Here is a 24,892-nt window from a genome sequence, read left to right on the forward strand (position 1 = left end):
ACATAAATACGGATGTTACAAATTGTAACTACGGCTTGAAATTTAACGGGCTTGTTCGGTAGCCATGAACTTGAACTGTAAGGTTGGCAGAAGTATTTAAACAGAACTGTTATGTACCTTTTATACCCCGAAATGTCCTACGTCCCAAACATTTCAGAAAAAAACATTCCCTTCCTAACTCGGTTACCGGAATATATTGAATTCTTAAATACGGAGTCTGAAGTGATCAATTTAATGTGATCTGTTTGTGTGTTTTGAATTTTCGCGCAAAGCTATACGAGGGCTATCAGCGCTAGCCATCCCTAAGTTAGCAGTGTAAGAGTAGAAGGAAGGAAGCAAGTCATCATCGCCAACTCTTGGGCTACTCTTACCAACCACTGACCGTTACTTTGTAACCCCCCCCCCACGGCTGAAAAAGCGAGAATGTTTGGTGTGACGAAGGTTCGAACCCGCGATCCTCAGATTATGAGTAGAGCGCCTCAACCACCTGGCCTGCCGGGCCTAATCTGTTTGTATAGAGCAGTGATTCCCAACCTGGGATCCAAGAAAGTAATACAGGATATTCGTGAGCTATTTTCTTTAATTAAATAATGCACGGAAGGGCACGAATAACATTATTCTATAATAACTATCTCAATTTTTCTAGCTAAAGTGTTATGAGTAAACGTAATCTTTCAGAAAGATGGGGTCTGTGGGGAAAAAATAATAATAAAGGGGGGTCCTTGGTGGTGAAAATGTTGGAAATCACTGGTATAAAAAAGATAAAAATCTTAGAAAATAATTGCATCCAACACAACATCTTACGTCAAGAAATGACCCTAAATTACAACAATACTGTTACACACACCATGAGAGGTCATCCACTTGTTAACAAAGGAGCTTGAAAAAGTAAAAATTAATTAGTTCTTATTCTCTGATGTTACATCATTGTGTATTAATTAATAAAATACGACAGCGTATTGTTAAACATTTACACAAACATAATTTGATTTTTTAAATGAGTGGTACTATTATTAATGTACCAGAAATCCTTCCGTATAATTACTATCATTATTATTGCGTGTAGCTTTAATTGAGTTTTATTTTAGTTTCTGAGCTGTGTTTGTCGTAGAATTTTTACGTCAGTTTGGAAGCTGGGAAAGATTCCCTGATCTCATCCCCATGACATCAGCCCTGATGTACATCAGTCATAAAAGAATGACATGTTTTTAAAACAGTTCAGCCACATAATGTTGGTGTTAGTGTACTTTGCGGTCACTATGAGAAAACTTCTACACTGGATAAGCGAAGAAAAGTATCATTGGTCATTATTCAGCTTTTCAAATTATATCTTCTCTCTCATTTTAGTTAACTTGTGTTCAGAGTTTCTGATAAAGAGTGGAATTATCCGAAGCTAGTATAGCCGAATAACAATAGTTGATCAAATATCAGATTGAACTGGACCTCCCTTAAACTTAAGACTTCGAAATTAAACAATTTCCTGAATACAAAGTTTATTTATTATATCTGCTACTGTGTGGTTATACATGTGTAACATAACTCCACTGAGTATACTCGTGTTACCACAATCATAAAAAGTTCGGGTTCATTGTGCTTGGAAAACCGATAAGTTTAGAAAAATGGTTCTCTCTGCTTCTTAAACATGAGATAATATTCACTCGGTTTAATATATGGACATCAAACTTTCAGATTAATGCAACTTAAAAAATTATAGATTATTTTTTTCTTGTAGAAAGTATATCAGTCAGAAAGATCGTAAACATGATTATACGAGTTTATCACTTGGTTATATGTAATCATATAAATAACCAACGTTATTATAAGATACAAAGAGGAACAGCAATATAGAAAGTACATCAGTTGCTCAACTTACTGTCGCATCTATCAGTTCAAGGAGCATTTTCCACTATTTAAAGATATTTGCAAATTGTAAGAAGGAAAGAACTGGAGAAACATGTGACCGATGGAGGCTGAACTCCACAATAATGTACGGCTAAAGAAGTTTTAACAATATTTTACTACTATTTTCAACAACCAAAACTTAAGCTTTAAAACAGTGCTTCAAGATGAACTGAGAGTAAAAATTACACGTGTGTAATGTCGTACGATACGAGCATCGATCGTATCGTGAAGCCAATAACACGATTTACGTATCTTCACAAAACTTGGTAAGCTGTAACTTTTATAATTTTTAAAGTACAATTTTTCACAAATACTCCCTACGAGTTAATTTTTTCTAGTGTTCTGAAAAGTTACGTAAATCATTAGTTTGTTTATATTTTGCCTATTTATTTATTGTTTTTATAACATTTGAGCATTTTAATCGGCAATTCGAAAAGCACAACTCTGTCACTAATTTTGTCTCTCTGGTGAACGCCATAGCTTAATTACCAAGTTAAACATTGAACCCGTTTGATTTATTTATGGTACAAAGTCCTATACATATGAAAATTAGAATCTCAACAACGCCTCACTAATTTTTCTGACATTTACCACAGTAAGATAGAGTTATCAGAGACTTAAATTATTAGTAATTCATATTTTATCATTATATTTAGTATTATTTCAGAATACTAAAATTAACCACTAACCGTAAAGACGTATAGGTTAATGGTCATGATCACAATATCCAAGTCGAGGCTGATGGCAAACGACAGAGTTGTTACACAAATATTTTATACATAATATTTCATATGCGCTTATAAATTGTTTGTCGCTCCTATAAAATGCTTGTTTTTTTTCTGTTAACTTCCTTCTTTGCAGGCTCCACCTCTAAAAGTAACACATTATCGAAGAAACAAATATTAAAGTTCTGTTTATTTAATACGTCATAGTGAAAACAGGGTAAAAAAAAATTAAAAACATATATCATGTTATTTTTGTATAATAAAAAAATTTTGTTTTCGAAACAAAACAAACTACAAAAAGTAAGAGAATCTCATTGGATTGTAGTTTTGAATACTGTTCAACCTTGTGAAATAACTCTAGATCCAGGGATCAGTGACGTCAGATTATCATTTCGTTCTGTGTCAGAACGAAAATGTATATAACATGATATACAAAAGAGAATGCGTATTCTTACAAAACATGCTTTGTAAGAAGACAAAGCATTACATAAAAATCTGATGTAAAGTTCACGCACCAAATGAAATATAATTTTAAGTTAATTTATAGATTTTATAATAAGCGCAATTTTACAGTTTTTCTCGAGACGTTACTATTCAACGGTAATTCAATCGAAATTTTTGTTTTAAAACAAATCCAGATTTAAGCCTATTTTTCCACTTACGGATAAGACAGTCTTGGGTTAATGATATTCAAAACTGGATTATAAAAGAACTGGGTGACTAAATTTGGTGAACTTCCACTGTATCTCAAATGAGCTTGTTACCTCAATACACAGGACAACAAAAACAAACGATCAGTTACTTAACCTTCAGTGTATAAGCTAACGAAACGTTTGATTCACAGTGAAGGATTTTAATCATTTTGAACAACAGTTTATAATGGCGGTTTCGTCCTTCGAATGCTTGTTGAATCTATCCGTTCATCATGTATCAAAACTTGAAATTAAGCCAAGAAACCAGTTTTGTCACATGCTTAACAAGGACGTACACAAGGTCCGAACCACGTGTTATAATAACCAGACAGCAGTCAGTTGTTTGAAGCGTTATTATTCTCTATAAAATAATGATCAGCTGATAATTTCGTATTTTCAAATGACGTAGCACTAAATATCGAAGATAAACATTATCGTGCCTCCCAATTTTTGGTAAAATGGTGATTGTGAAACCCACATAACAGCAAAATACTAGAAAACAATCATGACAAAAGAAGTTAGTGTGTGTGTTAGTTTGCGCAAAAGTACACGAGGGCTATCTGCGCTAACCGTCCCTAATTTAGCAGTGTAAGACAAGAGGGAAGGCAACTAGTCATCACCACCCACCGCCAACTCTTGGGCTACTCTTTTACCAACGAATAGTGGGATTGACCGTCCTTTATAACGTCCCCACGGCTGAAAAGGCGAGCATGTTTGGTGCGACGGGGATTCGAACCCGCGACCCTAAGATTAGGAGTCGAGTGCCTTAACCACCTGGCCATGCCGGGCTGCCAAGAAGTTAGTAATACAATGATGAAAAAATTATACTGCCTTCAGTCACATATTTTAGCACATTTCTCCTACCTATAATTAAATTGTCTCTATTTGTTTAAACATGTTATAATGATGCACACACAAACCGCTATTGGTCTTATTTTATCTTGTACAGTTTTGAAAATTAAATTTCAATAAACAATACTTCTGGTGTTCTGGATGTTTTTTTTAATACCATACTTTAGACACCACCGTTACCACGTGAAACCACACTTACAAGTTTATTAAAATTTCCATATCTATTTTCGAAAACTATAGATGTTTTATGGTTTTTAACCATGATTACAAGTTTTCAACTTGAAATTCAAAGTGATTCATACTCATTTCAAGCATAATTATATATTTTTCGACTTGAAATTCAAAGTACTTGAAGTTAATATCTCTCAAACGAACCAATTTCATTCATTATAGATCCCGTTTCTGATCCCGCAAATAATTCCTTTGCTTAAATCATTAACTCTATTCTTACAGTTCAAAGGTTTTTTTTTTATTTCTCACAAAGACTTCAACTTCAGATATTTTAATATAAAGTTTTACAGCTTTACGTACCATACGAACTAATTAACAAGGGACCATTTTGTCCTTCACAGTTACTCTGTCATATCCACCCTTTAGAAATATAAAAACAGGAACCACTATTTTTCATGAAATCTTGAATTTTCCTTTTTAAATTTTTGTAAAATGCCCATTTCTACCAATGCCAACGATAACTCATTCCACAAGTCACTCAGCAGTACGAAAGTAACAAGAGGGAATCCTCAACAGCTGCAGCACAAACTTTTTAGGTAGAATTATAGTAAATTAATATACAAGATCTTTGCTTCCCTTTTTATAGGCTATATTTCTGTGCGCTAGTAATACCAAAACACGGGGCGTGCGTATATACGATTCAATTTTAAAACTCATCAGGATTTCTACCATTCTACCCCAAATTGAAATTATTTTAGGTAGAATTTGAATAAATTAATCTACGAGACATTCGGCGTGGTCAAATACATCAATCGAAAATGTTTGGCACCCTGAATCCAAAACTGTAATTAGATCTCAAATTTGCCAAGAGATGGCGGAGCTGTAAGCTACAAGTTTATACTTAAAACAAAAACCAGAGGTGCTCCAGGAGACGCTCAGCCGGAGATTTGTTTTATCTTATCATTATCTTTAAAAGTAAAGCACTAGGCCTCATTATAATGTATCATCTAAAGCACAACAAAAACTGCTATTCAATCTTCCAATCCAGTATGCTTATTTCTTACACTCCACGAACCGTTCCTTGTTAGATAACTTACACTAATCACGCGATCCCAAGGTTACGTTGCTGTTGTCTCAACGAAGGTCAACCACATAAATTCGAGTATACTCAGTATTGCATATTTATAGTGTTTTCAAATATCTCTTTATAGAACCAAAGCTTTCGCGGAGAACAAAAGCTAAGTACAAGTGCTTGCAGCTGTGTTCGTAATAATACAGAACAAGTTACTAAGAAAAGTGACAAATAACGCACAAAACATACATTCACAAATTTAACAATCACGTACTGGTACAGGCAAACAATGGATACATAATCCCAAGCTTGCCAAGCATGACAAATTCAATCAGAAGTTTAATCATGTGTTAATACAACCAAACATTAAAAGTTAAAACGAAACTTTTCTGGCGAGCAAAAACTAAATCTAAACAATAGGTTAAGAAGATGCAACCAATTACCAACGAGAAAGAAATACGTGTTCATAGGTAACGACGCAGTTAAAGTAAGATAACTCCATTTTTCTAACAGTTTTTAAAACGTACTTTACAATAGTCATTTTTCAATACTTGAAACAATGTCAACTATTTTCAGTTCCCTTATCAACTCTTCTATCGCACACGTATTAAACCTTATCAACACATTCGCTACCTCACTATTATCTGTTAGTATTTTATTAGTTTATTATTGTTGATGATGGTAGCGCCGCCTGCAAAACTTTACCACGCATGTTACTAATAATGTTGAAATAGTAAATTTAACACACGTTTTCTGGGAAACCAACCACAGGCGAGTCCTGTACGTTGTCATTTATAAATTCAGAAAATTGGTAATAACTATTTTACTTTAACCTATATTGGTTTTCCTCAAGAGGAAAAAAAAAGTTGCGCTACTGAATGTGGTTCCACGTGCCTACAGTTTGAAATTGTGTTAATCAATGTTTATAAAATCAGCAGCAAAATCTTTTAAACAATAAAAAGTGGCACGCGACTAGAAATTTCCTAATATTTTAGGAACATGCTGAATTGGGTGATAAAGAAATTCTTATTACACTTCTCGCGACTCTTCATAAAAGATATAACTTCGTGATGACGAGAAACCCACTTGAAGTAAAAATATATCTCAAGACGGCTGGTATGGATATTAAAACTTTTATGAAAATAGAGAACAATGTTTCGACCATCTTACGTCACCCTCAGGTAAATCATGTTATGTATTTTATTTTAATAAAAGTTTTAATACCCATACCAGCCGTCGTGAGATACAAGGATACTTTTTTTTTCATTTATCGTCTCACTGACTAACAGTGTAATAAAAAACTCAGCTAATAATTACACAATAGACGAACTTTATCGTGACACACCTTGAAAAATTAGGTGAAAATCATAACGCAATAACACCAATAACACTAAACACGTGTATAATAGTTTATCTGGATCCTTGTTGTGATGATAACCTTTAACGTAAGACTTGTGTTGTTTTTTTGGATAAAGCCAAAACGTCGTACCATTATACAAACATGGACTTCATTAAAGCACTTCTGTTTGAGGGCAATATACTGTTCAGAATTCCTGTTCCTAACACTTTCTTCCCAAACAACGCAAGAGAACAATAATCTATTAGAATTATTAGGTGAGGTGGGTGGCACACTGGCCAGTAGGGTAGAAAGATACCCAACCGTAGCCTAGAAGCCTCCTAGTAGCCTGAACGAAAGTCGATCAGCCCTGCTTATGACCCTGCTTGTTTCAATCCTTCAGTATTAGGTTATGACGAAATATTTTCTGTCAACTTATCAAGTACGTGTGCTACACTTTTCATGCCATATTCTAGAGATTCACCCGCCTTAAAGTTGCATACAACAGAACCAAGATTTTAAAATGCGGAGTTTGAATTACCTTAGTCCCTCTCTCAGACTTGATGACTTGAACATGTATTAAAAATAAACTCAAGCTAACTCTTAGCATTTGATCAATATTTAACCACGTATTAGCAACGGCGCAAACAATAGCTAAGCCTTGGGTAGCAACAGTATTTAAGCAAAGAAATATAATATATCTAAACACACAAAAACACTACGAAAATGAAATACTAGTAACTCTTCTAACACCTCCAACTTAACCACTTGCTTGCAAACTACTTTGTTAAAATAATAATTTAGAGCACAAAACTAACTATCGCATGTATCCATCTTTCTTTATAGTCTAACTTAACATTATTAAACACTATTCGAGACACTCGTGAAAATTTCACGAGTCACGTACCATCATAACAAGAAAATTCGTAGAGTCATGTACTCATCACATTAAATCTAGAACTCTCTCACCAAAACTGTACAAACGCCTAAACTATTACAACATAACTCAGAAATGTCACAACGTTGATGCACTGACTATACAAACCTTAATACATAAACATTGAAGTTATGGTTATTAATTTTCTGCACCTTCATAAATACCTGAGAAACAGATGAATATTCGTAAGTGGAGGTCTCAAACAAATTAATCGTAATTACATAAAATTGAGCACTGATTATAAAAGTAAATCAAAAACCAACCAATCAAAATATAATTCCCAATATTTAGATTTCAACACACAAGGCAACACAACAGATACCACGCCCGTCTCCCAACCTCACTGGTCAACTAAAATCAGCACGTGGTAGAAAATGCATTTTAAGACGGTAATAAAATAACTAAATAAAATAGTATGTACGTATTTCATATAATGATTCGTCAGTTGAGGTGGGGGGGAAGACCTGCATCGTCACCATTCCAAGTTTGAAAAAAGTATCAAACCATAAACACGTGCCTTCTTACCTAGTCGACCTTACTTTTACGTTACAGTATATGTATAACTACATCACCACCTGTGCATCTCGTTAGCGTAACAATAGATTTTAACCTTGGGGGGGGGGGAGCAATAAATATGCGCGAATTTTCTTTCGAGAAAAATCCTTATCAATTAAGAAGACTAGGTGCGATTAGTGAAATATTTGAAAACAAAATTAAAGCTACCTCCCACATGCTCTGAAGGTAAGAAATAGGAAAATAAATTTGCAAACATTACACTGCAAAGATACATCTATTTATCGGATTGTTAGTTCTTTTTAATAACATTACACATCAACTTGTTTAAATCAGCGTCTTGTGTAGACTTCTTATCCCCAGACAACCTTTAAACATCTGGGGATATTTTAAAAATCAGCAATATTGACGAAAGTGCTTATCTGGTACGGATAAGAAAACATTTTATCTCTGCAAAGCCTATACGATTATCTCAATTCTTTTGTAAGAGATGCGTGTCAATGGGACTTGTACATAAACTTCGACTCATTACACTGATCTGTTGCTAGACATTTTTTCAGAAGAATGAGGCTTAAGCTTAGGAGACAGACAATTATAACGATATTTAAATCAATTATTTTTACTCAATATTCACGTAACAGTGATGCGCAACGTAAATGTTTGTTGTAACCAGAGTTAGATATAAATAAGTTGGTTTCCACGGATTCACACCAAATTAAGTATATTACACGCAGAGCTTTATTTAATATATTCTACATTGAAATACACGTGTGTCAAACTATCATTTCATTATCTCTATACTGTTCTTACTTGCTTCCTAGTATATAAAAGTCCATAACTCTGTCCTCTCACCTGTTTATATGTTTATTGCACTAATCAAATTAAGATCTATCTTTCCCAATCAAATATCGAAAAGTTACATTTCATCTCAACATCTAACCATTCATATATCAGAATTATTTTTACTGATAAATATACATGGTATTCATTTCCATTACATTGTTGTATTAGTGAAAGGTGTGGAAGGTTCAGGTTTTAATTCTAGTAACTAAACCTTCATTACATATATATATATGTCACCACACTTATATATTTTTTAAAGATTAACCCACTTCAATTCACTTAACAATTCGACATTTTATCAATAAATAGACTACGAACATTTGAAACAGTGGTGTAGACAAGCATTTTAAAGATGCCTAGGCACCACACTGAGGTACATCCACATTGCAAACAACACTTGGTTCACTCCTTTTTTCTATGTGTTAGCGTATATGTAACATGCCTTAAGTAGTAGCCAAAGAAATGTTTTATGTCCATAGTATTTCATATAACTAGCCACTTTAATCGTTAAAAAACAAGAGGAGCATTTAATCTTACAAACTAAATAATATACTTTAACTTGTGTACAGCCAAAAAAAAATAGCACCTTCCATTCTAGAGTATACTTTAACATCACATTTTACAGCTGAAACAAATTTTACGAAATAAGTTCGAACAACACAAAGACAGTCAAACATTGGTAAATTCCTTTGTGAACCAATCAAAATTATGAACATTCATGAAATGAATTCTTGGAGAATTCATAGCGTAGTTATTGGTAAAAAACAATCAGATTAACAACTTCTAATGAATACAAAAGACAGTACGAGAGAATACTTTAATATTGTTGTTTGTTACGTACTAAAAGTACAAATCTGGAAAATATTTGTTGATTTCTTACTTTAGAGTTTCCGTTAATTAAAGAGGTTAGTTTTCATTGAAAACGTTGGTAAGATAACGAAAAACAGCTAAATACAGAAAAGATTTAAAATTTCATCAATACTCTTATTTTCATAAATACGTGCATAAATGTTATGCACTTGGCTCTATGCTACGTGTTTCCATTCTACGTCTTTGGTTATACCAACACTCACTAAACTTTGAATTTCAAGGTCGGCCCCCTTTTCGCCACCACCATTCCATTCCTGTCATAAAAAATCGTAATTGGTAGACAGTAATTGAATATTTTACCTGGAAAACAGGAGTGACGTAACACACATTGGCTTCTATACAACTTAAATTACACAGTAACGTGCAATTTTATCACTTCAATAATTATTTGTTCCCCTCTTCACACTATTTTTGTTTTCAAGACATCGGTTCCTTTATAGGTTGAGAATTTATCAGCAACTGCATACTCATGCATTGACTGAAACCTAGACTAAACACACACCATCGATACAAATTTATATATTTGGTACTTGAAGTTAAAAAAACTTTTAACACGAGTTATATATACATCGTGAGCGAGATACATCCTTTTATTGAAAGGTTTGTCAGTTGCTAAGAGCAAAGTGTGTTATTACACTATGTAACAAATTTTGTTCCTGGATAGTATGTGTTATTTCTTAATTGCTTATGTTGTAAAGGTACAGAAAATGGCCATTATTCTTTTCAAACGTTGTTTTTGTGACCTGGATAATGAAATTTAAAATTAACCTATTTTCTATGTAAAAATGGGCAAATTTGCACATTTTCATTTACATAAGGTCTGAATAAAACAACATATGAATTAAGATTTACATGTATTTATACCAAAGTTATACAAAAATGTTTAGAAGTGAGTAGTTTTTCGAGATTTGTGACTAATTTAAATCACTTTCACGTATCAGCCCCCCAAATATAGTCTCCCATCATGTTTTCATTATACGCTTCCAGGTCACAAAAGCAAAGTTTGAAGAGGAAAATAGGTCTTTTCCATTTACTTTAGGCATAAGCAATTGGGAAATAACACTTTCTGGCCAGGAACAAGATAAAGTAATTTTTGTTACTAGTGTCATCTGTGATGTTCTCATCACGGCTAACGATATCCAGTTTTCAGTGTCACAAAACTACAAACTTAGCGATAATTCACTGGTGGATTTTACTGAAAGAAATAAATGCAAAAGTACATTATATTTAAAGATTTCTGGATACATTAATGAATTTCGAGAAATTAAAAATAATAACAACATTGAAGAGCGATCAGTGATTTTAAATTTCAATAGAAACAGGACCAAAAACAAACAGTCGCGGGAGAACGGCGACTAAAACTGGGGTGAAAATAGTGCAGTTACAACACTTAATACGTCACAGCGGGCGTAAAACAATACACGAATAGAATGTTGGATCGAACTTCTATTTTTAATGAAATTGATTTAAAACTACGAACATACGGTCCAGGCGCACGACCCAGTCAGTTTAGTGGCTGATGGTTATTTATTTATAAGAACAACAGAAACAGCAAAATTGGTAACAAAAAACCAAATAAAACAGAATAAAATAATTACTACCCAACACGTAAATAAACTCAGGATGTAATCTTCAATTTTGTGTATTTGTCGAATATGGCGCAAAGCTACACGAGAGCTATCTGCGCTAGCCATTTCTAATTTTAAAGTAATAGCCTAGAGGGAAGACAGCTAGCTCTCAACATCTCCCACCCAACGCAAAATCGCAGACTATTCTTTATCAACGAACAGTGGGGCCACGCGTCACGTAATAATATTCTTATGGTCAAAAGAGCGAGCACATTCGGTGAAGGAACTCAATTCGAGCCCGTAACACACAGAAATGCTATGCCAAGTAAAATATAGCTCCTAAAGTTGGCATTGCAACTTCAATTTCCATAAGGGTAATTACATACCTAGAACACCAACACGAAACTTAAGATGACAATATAAGAGCATACACAGAAGAAAAACTTTAATGTTGGTCAAACATTTTTTTGCCGTCCAGCCTTTTGAAAACAAATTGCTACATGTTAAACGGAACATTTCACGCAAACATGTCAATCTTTCTGAAATGTTTGCCCAAACGTTTTTGGTGGTGTTTTTTGAAGGATTTATCATGAGTCAATAATTTAAAATTTTCAAGCGATATTACCACACAGTATTCAAACCTTGGTTTTAGAGTTACAAACCAAACTTATCGCTGAGCCACTGGGTAGCGGCAGTCTAGCCATTAATCTTTAATAATTATTCCTAGCTTTCCAAGACGCTAGCACTTTTCACGGTTCAGCTGTTGTACAGCCTAGCCATTAATCTTTAATAATTATTTCTAGCTTTCCAAGACGCTAGCACTTTTCACGGTTCAACTGTTGTACAGTCTAGCCATTAATCTTTAATAATTATTTTTAGCTTTCCAAGACGCTAGCACTTTTCACGGTTCAACTGTTGTACAGTCTAGCCATTAATCTTTAATAATTATTTTTAGCTTTCCAAGACGCTAGCACTTTTCACGGTTCAGCTGTTGTACAGCCTAGCCATTAATCTTTAATAATTATTTCTAGCTTTCCAAGACGCTAGCACTTTTCACGGTTCAACTGTTGTACAGCCTAACCATTAATCTTTAATAATTATTTCTAGCTTTCCAAGACGCTAGCACTTTCCACGGTTCAGCTGTTGTACAGCCTAGCCATTAATCTTTAATAATTATTTCTAGCTTTCCAAGACGCTAGCACTTTTCACGGTTCAACTGTTGTACAGCCTAACCATTAATCTTTAATAATTATTTCTAGCTTTCCAACGCTGTTCACAATTCAACTATTGTACATTATAACGAATTTACCTGAATTCTGTGTTCAGTCTTTCGTTAGTCTGTCTCATCAACAAGCATCGCTTATTTCCTGTAAAAGTGCTGTAGAAAAAAAAAAAAAAACATGAGCGAATGTAAAAAATTTAAATTTAGAAAAGAAAAAAATGTGTATTTAAAAATAAGACATTAAATAAAACAAACATCAGCAACATGTAAGCCCATTTTCTTTCTTTTTTACTGATGCAAGTGTCAATTTTAAAATGCTTTTAAAATAGAATGCCAAAGTTTAAGCCTAAACATAAATAGCACAACTTCTTTGTTTTATACAGCAGAGTTTCAAAAACAAAGTAACCCTAAAGTCATGAACTATCACGATTTTTTCAAGCCCTGTCTGTTCTGGACATACACCGTTTTTGTCCCAACGTGGGGTTTCCAACCTTTTCACCACCATATACCCCTTTCAATGTATTTTTCTCCCCACGGACCCAATATTTAGGAAAACTTCTGTCTACCAGTGAAACTGTTTTTATTAACTAATAATTAACTTATATAGCACTTCACGCGTTATTATTTATGTCCTTCTGTACATTATGTAATTGAAAATAATCGTGAACCCCCGTCATTACCTTCGTAGACCCTCAGGATGTGAGCTACTGTCCTAACAGGATCATTTCCATGTCTTCGCAAGGTTAAGTACATCCAGTTATTGTAATAACAACAATAAAAGCATGCAATTAAACCAAATCAATTATTAAAAACAAAAATATGACTTGGAAAAATCATACTGAGGTTACACACTACCATCCCTAATTCTGAACTATTAACCAACCGGGCAGACAGCTCTAGTCAGTAGTACCCACTGTCCAAATTAAGGGAATTACTATCACTCTTAACCAATCAACTTAAGTACAGGGACTATTTTGTGGTAACACAAGGATATGAACCCGACCTACGAGGTCCGAAATCCCAAGCTCTAAACGAAGGCCAAACCGCACCCACATTGCGTGATCCTAAGTGTTTGTTGTTTTCGTTTGATTACGGTTATGCAATGTTATCGATAAGTTTTCACTGCACACTTCAGAAGAAAGATAGCTGATAAATCAAAACAAAGTGATAACATTTTTTTGCTCGCGCGTGCACATACATACACGTGCATATGGGCGCCCACAGAAATAGCAAGGGGGGGGGGCGCTTGTCCCTCATATTTTATGAAACAAAATATACCTATTATGATGCAAGTTTAGTTTCTCAGTTAAACTACTTGTTGCAGTAATTTTTACTGAAACTGTATACTTGTGTTTGCGTTTAAACACATTTAATACATATATTTTAAGCTTTTGACTTACACTGCAAACACTGACCCCCTTCACACATGTTCCCCTTTACAATATTTCTGTGGGCACCCATGCACTCACACACACGTATTAAAACTGACATAAGTGCCTCTGGCTAATAAAAATACTACAAAAAGGTCCCGCTGTACCTGGCTTTCCTTTTTTGCTGAAAATTATTATTTTATATATATATAATCAAGGCATGATTTCATGTATAATCTTACAATAGCCAGTCTGTTCTAAACAGTGATGAACTTTACTTATATGTATGTTGTAATACTATAGGTTTAATATCATTTCTCATATAAGTAATACATCAAGTGTCACATATCACACACACACACACACACGTACAAGGTGGCCCGTAAGTCCCTACCCATCCATATATTGTGTCTAAACAACATTATATTACTAATGATGAGTTGAAGGCAGCTGTTACCGCGGCCTTTGGAACAATAACCCCTGCTATGTTGAGGAACATGTCTCACACAACATGGCGTCGCATAATATTACACAGTAAGAATGAAGGTCAGCACACAGATACACTGGACACATAAGATATATGGATGGGTAGGGACTTACGGGTCACCCTCTATATGTCACATTTCACCTAAAATTAACTTACCTGTCACACATTGTTTTCAGTGCTAACGTACTTGCATAATTATTAATAACGGTTTCACAAAAAGAACCTTATCCACAATAGGGTTTGGTTCGTTGTTTTCACCCCCAACATTGTGTAATATTCGTTATATCAAGTTACCATATTACTTAAAATGTAGTACACAAAATCCAATAGTTTATTATTCACTTGCACAATGAATAAATATAATTACAGCTTAGTGACGTTTGCCTTATAGTATCTAACATGCAGATGTCAATAGATATAGGGTAATACACTCACATAAAACAAACGAGCAAAACCAAAGATACAACTTTTATTTCAATAGCCAATAATAACGCTTTCGACGCAATGCTTTTCAACCAATGTTGACCCGATTGTCTTAATTCTGAGATTAGCACACCTATTAAAGAAATGAGAAGGAAAATAAAAAGCTACTTTATTCTACGAATAGACCTTATTAGACATACAAATCAAACGTCGTGATGCTTTACGGCTGGCTATTCATATACACTCGGTGAAACACGAAAAGCGAACAGCTAACAACAGAACCAAGGCAACACGCGATGGAAAACCGGTTACATGTCCATGATGGCGGGGAACCCACTTCACGTAAGTGGTTACGGTGGATGTAGGTATTAAAAACAAAAGTAACAACTTTTAGACCTTCCTAAGTCATCATCAGGTGAAGAATGACCTTTGAAAAAGTGACAGTTATTGATCATGTGTCGCAGAGATGACAGTAATAAAAGATACAAGATGGTAGGGGGTGTTGTATGTATTTAATCTATTCTACATGGTAAGTTAGCCATATGAAAACATCCATTTCACTGAAATACCTAAATACATGTATTAGCATTTTAAACAACTTTTAAAAGAATTCTCAAACAAAACCTCCAATATAATTTTCCAAAGAAAAACATTCAAAAATATATGTAAAAACGGCTGGTTTGGGTTGTGAAATTTTTTTACGTAGAGTAATCGTTAGGTTCACAAAGAAAGAAAGAGGTAACTGACCAATAGTTGACCACATGGTTTGAAGGGGGTTGTGTAATTGAGTGTAGGAATGCAGAGGGCGTGCTTAGATGTTGGATATATTTATTAATATAGGTATAAAGGTGTTCTTTTTTATTAATTTATTTTGCACTTGAGTTGTTGTATAAGTAAGGATTCTTTAATGTTGCGTTTATGTTTGTTTATTTATTATTTGGGTGTTTTCTATGGTTATGTTGTGTTTATTTGATTTTCAGTGTTTGAAAACGTGTGAGGGTGACTTTTCGTGTTCTTTGAATCTGGTTTCCATTTTTCTACTTGTTTCTCCAATATAGAAATCGTGGCAGTTATCACATTGTATTTTATAAATAATGTTAGTGTGGTGTTTGTCAGTGTAGTTTTTACATAGTATAGACCTTAGTTTTGTGCCTGGTTTTTGAATAAATTTAGTATTAACTGGAATGTCATACTTTGTTACTAGCTTTTGCCAAATGTTGGTTATTTGTCTGCTGATGTCGGGAATATATGGTACGCAGCATTATATGGTTTCGTGATTTTTTAATTCGTGAGATGTATTTACTTTTATTGGTTGATTTTGCTTTCTGTCTAGGTGTGTGCGTATAATATTTTCTACGGTTTGTGGAGGAAACTTATTGATGTTGATGAAGTATTGTTTTATTTTGTCTAATTCATCGTTAATTTTATCTGGTGAGCATAGTTTTATGGCTATGTTTATTTGGTTTCTTAGTATGTTAAGTTTTTTTTTATTTCATGTGTTGAGTCCCAAGGAATGTATAGTCCAGTATGGGTGATTTTTCTGTGGATTTCTGTTTGAAATTGTGTATCAGTTCTTGTAATTTTGAGGTTAAGAAATATTTGATTGCTTTCTTCCTGTTTACATGGGAAGTTAATGTTGGGATGTATAGAGTTAATGTGATTAAAAAAATTAAGTACGTGTTCTGTAGATGTGAATCCCGCGACCGTGTCATCTACATATCTGTACCAGTAGAGTGGTGGATGTAATGCTGTGTTAATTGCTTATGTTTCAACTTGTGTCACAAAAATATTGGCGAGAACTGGTAATACTGGGTTGCCCATGCTTAGGCCATTTGTTTGTATATAGTTGTGGTTGTTGAACATGAAGTTTGCTAATTGGTTGCTAGGAATGTCTATTGATGGATTAGGGTCCCGGATATAGAGTTACAAGGCTATCTTGCTGGCTTCAGCGGTTGGGACTTCTGTAAAGAGGGATATAACATCAAAACTGGCCATTAAGGCTTTATGATTAAGTTGATTAAGATTAGACTTGAAATTAAAAAGTCTTTGATGAATGAGCTGGCTGATGTTACATATTTGGAAAATGCCCATGCTATGTATTTACCAAGTTTGTGATCAAACGATTCATATGTGGACATTATTGGTCGTAATGGACAATCTGGTTTATGAGGTTTGGGGATGCCGTATATTTGTGGTGTGCGTGAGTCGGTCTTGCGTAGGTAGAAATAAAGTGTTTTTTTTTATTTTTAGTAGTATTTTGTTTAGTTGCGTTTCGTGTGTTTTTGTTGGATTTGTGTGTATTGGTTTAAATGTGTTTGTGTCTGATAGAATGTTCTTCATTTTTTGCATGTATTCATTCGTGTTCACTATGACTATAGCGTTTCCTTTATCTGCTTTTAGAATTTTTATATTTTTGTCTTGTTTTAGGTTTTTAATGGAATTAATGTCTCTTTTTGTAAGATTGTTTTTTTAGCTTTCTCTTTTGTGAAATTATGTTGATGGTTTTGCGAGAAAATTCTTTGAAAAAATCGTTTAAGATGATTTTAGGTGTTTCTGGAAAATATTTTTTTCTGGGAAGTTTGGCTGTTGGATGTCAATAAAATTGTTGAAGTTGTCTTTTTTCTGTTGGTAAAACAAGTAAAACCCAACTAAATAAAATATCATTACATGTGTAAAAAACGGCTGGTATGGATTGAGAAAGCACTATGTAGAGGAGCGAACAACGTTCCGACCTTCTTCGGTCATGATCAAGTTCGGTCAGTTACTTCTTTCTTTCTTTGTCGACCTGACGATGACCGAAGAAGGTCGAAACGTTGTTCGCTCCTCTACACAGTGCTTTCTCAATCCATACCAGCCATGTTTTACACATATAATTTTCTATACAAGTGGGTTTTCACGTCATCATGGAAAATATCATCACAACTGAAACAAGAAAACAATTTCAAAGTACCCTAACTCCTACTTACATAACACCGACTCCCATACCATAAGTGTGTAAAACTCCTAAACCACATTAATCCTCTAAAACCCATAATATCGACACATGGATCATTTAATTAAAACCTAAGTAAATGCATAGCATGACCATTTTCCACATACACCACAGCTGCTGGTTCCTTTTTCAGAGATATCTTAACATTAGAACTATATTTGATCAATTAAACCATAAAATCTTAACTTTCTAAACCTGAAGATCGAAACGTTGTTCTCTGCTAATCAATAAAAGTGTGAATATCCATGCCAGCCGTTCTGAGATAAAATCTTAACTAGTTTCTCCTTCGCTAAAGTTTTAACCACAACAGTCTACAACAGTTTTAGAACTCTACACTAAATATTCTAACTCATTAATACACACCTTCAGCAACAAACTTATATTTTTCTTGGAATTTACTACCTCAAAAGCTAATTTTATGTTCAAAAATTAAAAAAAACTATGCACACATGGTTGAAATTATGGGTGATCTGATGTCATCAGTCCTAGACTACATTTTTATAACAGATCGATTCTCAAGTAATCGATTAAGTTTTACACCACATTGGTACAAATATGTAGATGATACATGTAAGGGATTCACATCTACAGAACATGAAGATAGCTTTTCCAACCACACCAGCTCCATAAACCCATAAACCAAGTTCAACACTAAATACAAAAAAAAAAGATAAACTCTAACATTTCTGAAATTCGAAACATAACAACAGATGCACAGTTTAAAACAAATTTCCACAGAAAAAAAAAACACCACATTGAACTACATTTCCTGAAACTCGTCACACGAAACAAAACAAAAACCTAATAAACACGGCCGTAAATCTTCTCATCTGACAACCTTGATGACGAAGTCAATCAACCCCAATTCTTCATCAAGGTGAATAAATTTCCTCCAAAACCGTCAACAGAATTAAAACACAAAGCACGACCTACAATGAAATGAGCATCCAACCAACAATCTGAAAACAAATAAAACACCTAACGACAAAACATTACACTGCCAGATATCTTACATTCCATATAACAATAACAAAATACCTTAAAATAACATTACATTCGACATATCACCAACAAAATAACATTTGGAAAAAACTATTATACTCAAACATTACATTCTATTAAAAATTAAATTCATCCAAAAATCAGTTACCAAACTCAAATCTACAATGTAAAAACTACTCTACAATCACAATACTAATTTTATTTTCAAATTACAATGCAACAACTATGATTTCTATATTGGAGAAACAAACCGAAAAATGAAAACCTTATTCAGTGAACACAAAAACACAGCCCCCCATGTTTTGGATCACTTCATCTCAAACAAACACATATAGCACTAGAAAACACCAAGATATTAAGCATACAAATAACTGTGAATAAATTAAAAATTAAAGCTCTCCTAATTATCCACCCGCATCAGCACCAAGGAAGTCTTCTCAGTGATGTCGAGAAAACCCACTTGTAGAAAAATATATATGTAAAATCGGCTCGTTTGGGTTGAGAAAATATTTTACGAAGAAGAGCAAACAACGTTTCGACCTTCTTCGGTCATCGTCAGAAGGTCGAAACGTTGTTTGCTCTTCTACGTAAAATATTTTCTCAACCCAAACAAGCAGATTTTACATATATAAGGAATACTTCTATCTGCATTATTTTCTTAAATGTGTTTACACATTATATTACACTCCTTGATGACGAGAAAACCACTTGAAGTAAAAATGTATGTCAAGACGGCTCTGGTATGGGTGTTTGTCAACCTAAAGATGACCTAATTTTAACAAGTTTTAATGCCGTCTCCAGATACATAGATACATTACATTACACTGTTATCTATCATACAGTATATATTAAATGTATACAATGCTCCCTGCAATCTTACACCCACCATTACTGTTGTCTCAACGACACGTGATCAATAACGATTGTTTTTTGTTGTTGTTTTTCTAATTTCGCACAAAGTTACACGAGGGTTTTCTGCGCTATCCGTCCCTAATTTCACAGTGTAAGACTAGAGGAAAGGCAGCTAGTCATCAACACCTACCGCAAACTCTTGGACTACTATTTTACCAAGGAATAGTGCGATTGATTGTTACATTATAACGACTGAAAGGGCGAGCATGTTTGATATGACGGGGATTTGAATCCGCTACCCTCGAATATCGATAACGACTACACAAGTTAACAAGACCAAATATCGCGTCAAAAGGTGAACAGGTACGTGAAGAACAATTAACAGACTACAACACATAAAGACAGTGTATTCGGTATTTTCTGATTTTCAGTATTTAAGTATTAGAATAATTACAATCGTACTTATATTTTTAATGCGTCCTATTGGCTGACGAGACCCACTTTAGATCTGGGGTTTCGCAGTTCCATTACGGTTAACTTAACTACAATCCCTCCACTTTAAACTTGAGAACGGCTAGTAGACAAACCTTCAACAGCTTTGCACGAAATTCAACAACCATATTTTTATAACATTTTTCAACAAAAACATCATGAATGGGCAAAAAATCATAGAGGGCGCTACTGGAAAAATTGTATTTAACCAGTGACTCTGACACTAATATGTGATTCAATCGTTTTTCAAGTTTTAATTTCTTCAATAACCTCTTTAAAATCATCGCTAACACTAATTAAGCACACTTTAGCTAAATACTTTCGTAAGGAAATTACAGTAGTAAGTAAACAGGTCCCAATCAGTAAATTTGACACTAAACTTCAATGGTGTAGGAACCAGGAACTGGGGGGGGGGGTCAAACGCTCTTCCTAGATTTATGTAGGAGGAGGCGAGAAGGGGAAAAGCGGTGACCCAAGGAGGTCAAAACAATTAAATTCCCATTTAGAGATAACAATAAAGGTTCGTTTAAAGTCGCCCTTCAAACAACAACAAAATTCCTGTGTCCCTACACTGAGCTTTTCATTATTGCTAGGTTTGGAATTAAAGTCGAGATTACACTAAGGCTTAGTAACTCCGGTATGACTACTAAAAAAAATTGTTGTGAAAAATCTAAAAACTTCTGCTGTAATACCTAGTGTACACACTGCTCCTCCAAGCATTGTTTCCATGATCCATCTTGGACGACGGCTTTCCAATGACTGTTTCAGTTTGATCACACAGAAATTCACAGGCACAGCGACATAACCGACATGTCTTCTTATTGAATATTATGAATACCCGTTAAGTTATTCAGCTCCTTAAAATATGTGAGGGTAAAATGGAATATGCATTGTAAGCCTTATCCTAATAAATCAATACCCCATAGGCTTCATTTCAGTACAAAGCCTATGAACATTGGCCTTATAACAAGCAGAATTTACCTTGACCCTTCTATTTACTCTCTTGATCCCAACCTGTCCTCAGGGTACAATCCAGTGAAAATAATGAATCTTTCTGAAAGTGTTTTGTCAAAAATGCATACAAATTTAGGATTTGTTTTCACAACTAGTCATTAGAAAATGATAATTGTAAAAAGTGTCGTGCCAAACTACACACAAGCTTTGTAGTGTCACCAAGCGCTACAAATATTTTTCCAAATAGATACTGTTCATACAGTTTTCTACAAAATCTTCCTTTACTGGATTCGTCATTAAAGCAACATACATACATTCGACTTGCATATCTTCTCCAGACTGAGATCTTTCTTGATTATATTGGGTACTATTGCCTGGGGCACGTGAACGACTTTTGCTACTGGTCTTTGTATCTGTTAAAAGACGCTGTACTCTGCTTTACTAAAGCTGGGATAAAACTTGGTATAGGTCTCTTGACGGTCCTGGCACCCCAAGTTAATGCACATTTCTTTGTTTTCCATCGTCGTTAAGTACAACGAATACCATATTTTTGGAAATTCTAAAACCATATTTGTGATCCAAGTGTATATTTAGCATTGGGCATTACGGAATAATTTCATTCTGTGACACTGTTACCGTTTACAATTGGGTTCTCCTAAACTTTTAGTTCTATCAAAAACATCTTGCTTAACAGTTAATGTTTCTGTGGTTTTTATTTGTTTTACGTTGTAGTCAGAATACTGTTAAATAACTTTTTGATGTTTTAGCACCTATGATATAACATAAAACAATTTCGTAACATCTGTATTTAACGATGTTTTTTGCATTACTGTGTTCCTCACATCTGTTATAAAACTTCGTTTTCCCCCTGATAAGTGATGAATTGACTCAAAAATACATTTAATTGAATTTGCAGCAATAACAAATTGTATTATCTCAAATTGTTATCTACTTGAAAATTCCATTTCCCAACGTCAACTGAGATAAAATTATCTCCACGTTGTCTATCATACTGAAGTTCCATTAGAAAACAGAGCGCCCTCTAGGAGTAATAGCATGTTGAATTGTTTCTTTTTTAGAATACCATGCAACACTACTAAAAGCAGCTATCTGTTCATAAAAATACCTATTTGTGAACTTGTAGGCTAGTTCACAGTACCCATTGTCAAGTCTTAAGTTTATCCTGTCTGACTGAGTAGTAGAATATGACCTCAAACTACAGAGCCCTTTTCTGTGGTATCAGGTCACCAACTCATGAGCCCTCAGGTTCATAGTCTAGCTACACTAATCCACACCCAACCTCGTATGTCAAAAAATAAACGTGGCACCCTGTCCCCAATATGCCTGACTAGCCCTGGTATTGAGTGAAAGGTCTCATTGTATTGCACAGAGCAGAATTAGACACATTATTAATTCAATAAATTAATAAGTATTAGTAATAAAAATGTTAATGAAAGTTAAAATAATTCTGATTTGTGACAAATTAAACTGATAAAAATTTGTTTGCAACTTAATATTTCATACCAAAATAGTCATTGTTTAAGTAATGCTGTATACAATATTTGGGACCACTATGTCATATACCAAGCTCACCTAATGAGACATGGTATTCAACAAAATGCCCTATCGGAAGTGTGTAAATCAAGTAGTGTTGTGTGACACTAGCAAGTTCTTTATCACTCACAAGTTATAATTAATCAGTATTACCTTACACAAAATATTTTGGTCAGTTTTATACAATAAATAGTTATCATTTATGATATTATTTTTATACATATTTATTAACTGAATATTAATATATCAATTTCTTTTATTACATTATGTTAATGATCCAAAATACTTAACACTTTTTCTAAACTGATTTAACAATAGCACTAATGCAACATTACTTTTACATAGTTTCACAAACTCAAGGGTATGCTTTAGGCTTAATTCCATTTAGTATATTGATAACAATGTTTAGTGACAACAAAGGACTTATTGGTTCATCCTCCAAAAGTAAACAATTAAAACGTTTTTTTAAATTTTATGAATAATATAGTTAAAGCTTTTTCTTAAACTCACTTAAATTTACAACATCCAAAGGCAACCCATTTCCAAGACCAACTACAACATCCAAAGGCAACCCATTTCCAAGACCAGCTACAACATCCAAAGGCAACCCATTTCCAAGACCAGCTACAACATCCAAAGGCAACCCATTTCCAAGACCAGCTACCCTGTCAGAAAAATAAAACTCAACTGAAGATGACTCCTACCCTGCCAAATTTTATAGTTGTGTCCCCTAGTTCTAGTACTCTCACTGTTAAATATGAAAAAAGACACTGCATCAACACTATCATTTTCTTTTATAAATGGTAAACATCTCAATCAGATCCCTCCTAACTTTCTTTTTTCATGAGAAAACAGCTCAAGAAACTTTAACATCTCATATAATAAGCCTTCCATCCCAGGCAATATTTTAGTAACCCTCTTCTGAACCCTTTCCAACAATTCAATGTCCTTCTTAAGGTAAGAAGTGCAAGACTGAATATAATACTCTAAACATGGCCTAACCAGTGACATGTACAATGAAATTATAACCTCTATAATGCATATAGATGGTGTCTGATACTGTGGCAGTAGCAGACATACTGAAATCTGCAGACAGTTACTCAGCACTCAAATCAGGTGAATATTTCACTATTTGTGTGGCAATTTTTGACATTAATTAACACACACTAGCTAGAGTACCCATTCCATGGACTCACATTGTGTAAATTCATGATTAAAAATGCAAAAACACACAAATACTACAAATCTGTATGTGTCCCACATGGAACTAATGAACCAATTTTTGTGAAGATTAATCCACACCTTGTGGAGCAGTTATGTTGACAGAATTATAATATTTATATTGACATAAAGGCATTTATGACAAGATGACTAGTCAGAGTTAGATACAACTTGCAAGTGTTATTGCTACTTTTATACAACAGATCCATTGTTTCCAACAGTAATAGCACTAACACATCAACAGCTTGTAAAAGTCCTCTAAATCTTTTATAAACAAATTTGAAGTAAAACATTAAGAATGCTGATGAAAAACATAATTCATCATTTCTGTTTTAAAAAATGGTACTTTTTTTTAATTATGTTAGAATCAATTTAGATCTCTCTTATTACAGTTCTGCACCACTATAATTATGTTATTACATATTCCTACACTAAAGAGCAGAAAAGTAACTGGTATTTTTCAAACCTATACTCTTCTCTTATTTTGTATTTTTTAATCGAAGATGAAAACTGTATTGATATGTATAAACAATGTACAATACTCATATTTTAAACACATTCTATTAATAAATTATTTGTTTAAACAAAACCCACTTTTATGACAACTATTTTATGACTGCTCATACCAGCAGAAACTTACTGTTCATCAAGAGAATAACTATCACAGTTAATTATAACCACTAACAACTGATGATTTTAAAGGAGTTTGGACAACCTAGTTAATGAGTGATACAACACACAAGGGTTTCAATAACAGATTTCTCATTAAACAGTCATATCATTAAAACAATAGTATAACATAGAAAAGTAGTGACAGTAGAATGAATGAATGTTTTGTATCT

General features: G+C 33.9%; 1 protein-coding gene across 29 annotated transcripts in view; it reads right to left on the reverse strand.

Moving 5' to 3' along the window:
* LOC143245143 (epidermal growth factor receptor kinase substrate 8-like) overlaps positions 1–24,892 on the reverse strand; it is a 96,645-nt gene that overhangs the window by 65,366 nt on the left and 6,387 nt on the right. For 20 of the 29 annotated variants that reach the window (XM_076491108.1, XM_076491099.1, XM_076491116.1 and 17 more), the window contains exon 2: positions 12,791–12,859. The exons of 4 other annotated variants lie outside the window; for them this stretch is intronic. In XM_076491108.1, coding sequence (XP_076347223.1) covers positions 12,791–12,828 — 38 coding nt within the window. In that variant the 5' untranslated portion in view covers positions 12,829–12,859. Of the gene's footprint in view, positions 1–2,591; positions 2,773–3,289; positions 3,386–12,790; positions 12,860–13,383; positions 13,581–23,339; positions 23,365–24,892 lie in introns of those variants that run through there. 5 more of the 29 variants (XM_076491114.1, XM_076491117.1, XM_076491101.1 and 2 more) reach the window with 4 other exon arrangements.

The sequence above is a fragment of the Tachypleus tridentatus genome, chromosome 2, assembly GCF_004210375.1.
Source record: "Tachypleus tridentatus isolate NWPU-2018 chromosome 2, ASM421037v1, whole genome shotgun sequence".
NCBI lineage: Eukaryota > Metazoa > Arthropoda > Merostomata > Xiphosura > Limulidae > Tachypleus > Tachypleus tridentatus.